General features: G+C 39.7%; 1 protein-coding gene across 1 annotated transcript in view; it reads right to left on the bottom strand.

Annotated features, from left to right (window-relative positions):
* Positions 1-5037: 5037 nt before the first annotated feature.
* Positions 5038-5223, bottom strand: part of LOC110165441 (inactive angiotensin-converting enzyme-related protein-like) — a 6195-nt gene continuing 6009 nt past the window's right edge. The window contains exon 4 of the mRNA XM_055150508.1: positions 5038-5223. This exon is cut by the window's right edge and continues 159 nt beyond it. Coding sequence (XP_055006483.1) covers positions 5091-5223 — 133 coding nt within the window. The 3' untranslated portion in view covers positions 5038-5090.

The raw sequence follows: 5223 nt of genomic DNA, 5'->3' as shown, positions 1-5223 counted from the left end.
GTAGCGAGTTCTCTTAAAACAAACGACCTCTAGACGAGAATGAAGCGTCTCAGAACTAGAAGAACCTGATATCAGTTTCCAAATCTTGGTCAGATCAGAAAAAAATCCAGTTTCCAATAAAAACACATTTAAAACAAGTTCAGCTTGTGACCAAAGAGTTTCACTTACACAGTCGGGTTCATCGTCTGTCCAAATGTCAGAAATTCAACTTGTACCCAATTTTAAAATGTGACAAAACCAATTAAAAGAAAATCTGTGAAATATTTGTTCAATTGAAGAATATCTACTGAGTCCAACAAGTCTCTTATGTTTGATCCTAAAGGTGTCCATAAAACTCTGGCAGAAAAACACAATCTGTTTTTCTCAAATAACTTTATAAAGAATCCATTTAGAGTTATATAAATGTTGCTGTTGTGCATCTTTTGGCAATTTAAGTTAAGTTACTTTGAATTTAAATTTAAATTTAAGTTAATTTTATATCTCTATCTTCATAACTTTCCAAGATATGATCATTTTGTGAACATTTTTAGTGTTTTTTTTAATTTTATTTATAATTATTCAAAATCCACAAAGTCCAAAGATGAAATGAGAGACATAAAGTTTGTTCTTTCTGTCGTGATCATGAACTGTATAAAAAGTGGAGTAAGTGACGTCACCAGAACGTGAACACAAGTTTACAGAAAGAATAAGGATGTAATAATAAAAAAATAAAATTAAAATTAAAAAAAAAGATTTTTCAGCTCAGATTTCAGGCCACAGGCGTTAAACTCCAGAGGCTCAGTGGACTCAGTAAACATCAAGAGAATTTCATGAAATTTCTCGTGGAATTTTACTTTCGCAAGTGTAAAAAAAATTATACTAGATAAAAATGTATTTTCAAAAATGTTTCAAAAAGTTGGGTAAATGATGCTGTCTAATACTCAGTGAAATCGTTCAGTCCACAGTGTGTTTTTTGTGCTCTTCTGCTGTTCTGTTTATGTTGTTTGGGAAATAACATCTGTGAAAAAGTGTAACAGGACGGACCAGAGTCAGAAGGACCAGGTCAGGGTCTGTGGTCTGTGGTCCGGTCTGTGGTCCGGTCTGTGGTTAGATAAACAGATATAAACAGATAAACAGATAGATTTCTGTTTTTTGGGTCAGTGGTCAGGTCAGTTTGATAAATATATAGATATAGAGACAGAAGGTCTTTGGGTCGGTGGTCTGTGGTCAGTTCGATGGACAGATAGAACAGATATATTGAGTACTGACCTGGTTTTTGGGTCTGTGGTCTGTGGTTATATAAACAGATAAATAAACAGATATACTGAGTATTGATGTGTCCTCTGGGTCAGCGTTGGGGGGGTCACTGTGATTGACAGGCAGTGTTGGGAAGTTTACTTTTAAAATGTAATCCCCTACAGATTACAGATTACATACCCCAAAATGTAGTTTGTAATGTAATCCATTAAATTACTTGATATTGTCATGTTTTTTAAAAGGACATGAAAGTAACAACCACATCCTGAAAATTCTTGTTTGTTCTTTTCAAATTCTCTGTTGAGCCCAAGTCTCACTGAATAAGCGACTGTTTGTTGTAGAGAAACAAAGACCAGGAAATCTTCACATAAGATGTTTTGTTTTGTCTGTTAAAAGAAAATAAAAAGTCCAGTCTTTCCTTAAGCAAATAAACAATATTATTGATAGAGAAATGATTTCTATATGAGACACTGCTGCCGTAAATTATGTTCACACTACTGTTAGTGTCATTTTGTTTAGACCTGGTTTAGTCCTGGTTTAGTCCTGATTTAGACCTGGTTTTAGTCCTAGTTTTAGTCCTAGTTTAGTCCTGCTTTAGTCCTGCTTTTAGACCTGGTTTAGTCCTGGTTTTAGTCCTAGTTTAGCCCAAAATGTGAAAACAGGAAAATACCTCTGTGTAATCCATTTATTTCAACAAAGTAACTGTAATCTAATTACCACTCACTGAAACAGTAACTGTAACTGAATACAGTTACTCATAATTTGTACTCTGATCACGTAATCCCGGTACATGTAATCTGTTACTCCTGACACTGGTGACAGGTGCATGAGGAGGCTTCACTGTTGGAGCATCATTTGCCCAACTTTGTGAAACATTTTTGAAAATCAGTCTGTACCTAGTATCTTTTTTTTTTTTTTTTTTACAATTGCCAAAGTAAAATTCCATGAGAAATTTCATGAAATTCTCTTGACGTTTGCTGAGTTCACTGAGCCTCTGGAGTTTAACGCCTGTTGACTTAAATTTGAGCTGAAAAATCTGTTTCGTTTTTTTTAAAATAACATCCTTATTCTTTTTGTAAACTTGAATTTACCAAACCCTGAGCCGCACCTGTCACTGAGCCGCACCTGTCACTGAGCCGCACCTGTCACTGAGTGTCACTGAGCACCTGCACCTGTCACTGAGCCGCACCTGTCACTGAGCGCACCTGTCACTGAGCCGCACCTGTCTGTCACTGAGCCGCACCTGTCACTGAGACCTGTCACTGAGCTGTCACTGAGCCGCACCTGTCACTGAGAGTCCGCACCTGTCACTGAGACCTGCACCTGTCACTGAGACCGCACTGTCACTGAGCCACCTGTCACTGAGACGCACCTGTCACTGAGACGCACCTGTCACTGAGACGCACCTGTCACTGAGACGCACCTGTCACTGAGACGCACCTGTCACTGAGACGCACCTGTCACGCTGTCACTGAGATGACTGACGCACCTGTCACTGAGACGCACCTGTCACTGAGACGCACCTGTCACCTGTCACTGAGAGACGCACCTGTCATTGAGACGCACCTGTCACTGTCACTGAGACGCACCTGTCACTGAGACGCTGTCACTGAGACGCACCTGTCACTGAGACGCACCTGTCACTGAGACGCACCTGTCACTGAGACGTTCTGGTCACGTGTCACTTACTCCACTTTTTATACAGTTTATGATTGCGACAGAAAGAACAAACTTTATTTTCTCCCATTTCATCTTTGGACTTTATGGATTTTGGATCATTATGAAAAACAAAAACAAAAAAACACTCAAAATCTTAACAAAATTGTCATATCTTAGAAAGTTATGAAGATATAGATGTGAAATTTGTACCAAAAGATGCACAGCAGCAACATTTATATTCATTTTTCATTGACACCACGGCCCTAAATGGATTATTTTTTAAAGTTATTTGAGAAAAACAGATTTTGTTTTTTTTTCTGCCAGAGTTTTATGGACACTGTTAGGATGGAACTTAAGAGACTTGGTGGACTCAGTAGATTTTATTCAATTGAGCAAATATTCCACAGATTTTCTTTTAATTGGTTTTGTCACATTTTCAAATTTAGTACAAGTTGAATTTCTGACATTTGGACGGATGATGAACCCGACTGCACTGTGACCTTTGACCTCACATATAAACCCGAGACTTTATATTTAATTATGTTTTATTTTATTTGGACTTGTACATTTACATTTATATAATTATGTTTTATTTGACACGTGTCTCTTTTTGCTACTTATTTAGAATTTATTACCATTTATATTTTAACTCTTTTTTTAAATTATTTTTATATTGTGATGTGTGACTCCAAATCATTTCTCTTGTGGATCAATAAAGTTTGTCTAAGGCTGTTCTCTCTAACACCAGACCCCCTCTGCTCCTCTGACCCTCATCTCCTCTGACCCTCTCCTCCTCTGACCCTCTCCTCTGTCTCCTCTGACCCTCTCCTCGTTTCCTCTGACCCTCTCCTCGTTTCCTCTGACCCTCTCCTCGTTTCCTCTGACCCTCTCCTCGTTTCCTTTGACCCTCTCCTCGTCTCCTCTGACCCTCTCTCCTCCTCTGACCCTCTCCTTGTTTCCTCTGACCCTCTCCTCGTTTCCTCTGACCCTCTCCTCGTTTCCTCTGACCCTCTCCTCGTCTCCTCTGACCCTCTCCTTTTTCTCCTCTGACCCTCTCCTTGTTTCCTCTGACCCTCTCCTCGTCTCCTCTTGACCCTCTCCTCGTTTCCTCTGACCCTCTCCTCCCTCTGACCTCTCTCTTTCTCTGACCCTCTCCTCGTTTCCTCTGACCCTCTCCTCGTTTCCTCTGACCCTCTCCTCGTCTCCTCTGACCCTCTCTCCTCCTCTGACCCTCTCCTTGTTTCCTCTGACCCTCTCCTCGTCACCCTCTGACCCTCTCCTTGTTTCCTTTGACCCTCTCCTCATCTCCTCTGACCCTCTCCTCGACCCTCTCCTCCTCTGACCCTCTCCTCGTTTCCTCTGACCCTCTCCTCTAAATCATTTGAGACAAACTTTTACTTCTGAGGAATAATTTCACAGAATTTCCCAAAACGTTTCCAGTGGCTGAGCTGGAGGTGAGGAGCCACATGGGGGCGCCACCCACACGTCCACAAGTCAAACTATAACATCTGTGTAACAAAAGATGCACTGAGGAATGAGGAATCGTTTTTCGCTTTTATGCATTTGAACACTTTTTATTTATTGTTTTTATTGTTGTAATTTGTCTGTGCAGCACTTTAGAAACTGTCATGTTTAGAAAATGTTCTACAGTAATAAAGTGGATTGGATATTTAATGCTACACTGTGGAACATTCTAGACTAGGGCTGTCAAAACTGAAAACTTTCGTGGCAGTTTTTAACTGATGAACAACTAAAGAAAGTTCATAATGTCTTTATGTAACAGAGTTAAAATTCACTTACTGCTATTTCCTGTTTGTATTTTATGTTTCATTCTCATTCATATGTGAAATTGATCGTTCAGACGTTTTATTTTGAAAACCAGAAGTGCACACTGCTCCATATGTTTTATTTTGTAGTTCCACTTCCTCTCTCACTGGCGACTGCAGAGAGGAAGTTCTGTCTCAGTTGAAAAGAACATATTTGATAAAAATGAGGTTTGTACTGGAGACTGTGATGCACTGAGACACTTCATCCAAACATCCAGAGAGAAGACGACACTTGAACACATTTCAGCAGCTTTAATAATATTCCTTACATCTTGTACCAGTTTAAAATAAGCTTCATCAGTAACAGCTTCGCCGTAGAATGTGTGAATTAAATAACCGTTTATCGAACTGACATTTAATCTGGGGAATTTAATAAATACATCTGAGTGAAGAACTCATGAATTCAAGGACACATTGAACCCCGAACACAACTCCATCCACCACAGCCTCGGCAATGAGATCGCGAAACGGCTCAGGGAAAGACCCTGGTAGAAACTCTTTC

Source organism: Boleophthalmus pectinirostris, unplaced genomic scaffold (assembly GCF_026225935.1).
Source record: "Boleophthalmus pectinirostris isolate CB_2022bp ecotype Guang Dong unplaced genomic scaffold, ASM2622593v1 HiC_scaffold_14, whole genome shotgun sequence".
NCBI lineage: Eukaryota > Metazoa > Chordata > Actinopteri > Gobiiformes > Gobiidae > Boleophthalmus > Boleophthalmus pectinirostris.
The sequence above is the reverse complement of the archived record's forward strand: the minus strand, read 5'-3'. Positions and strand labels throughout refer to the sequence as shown.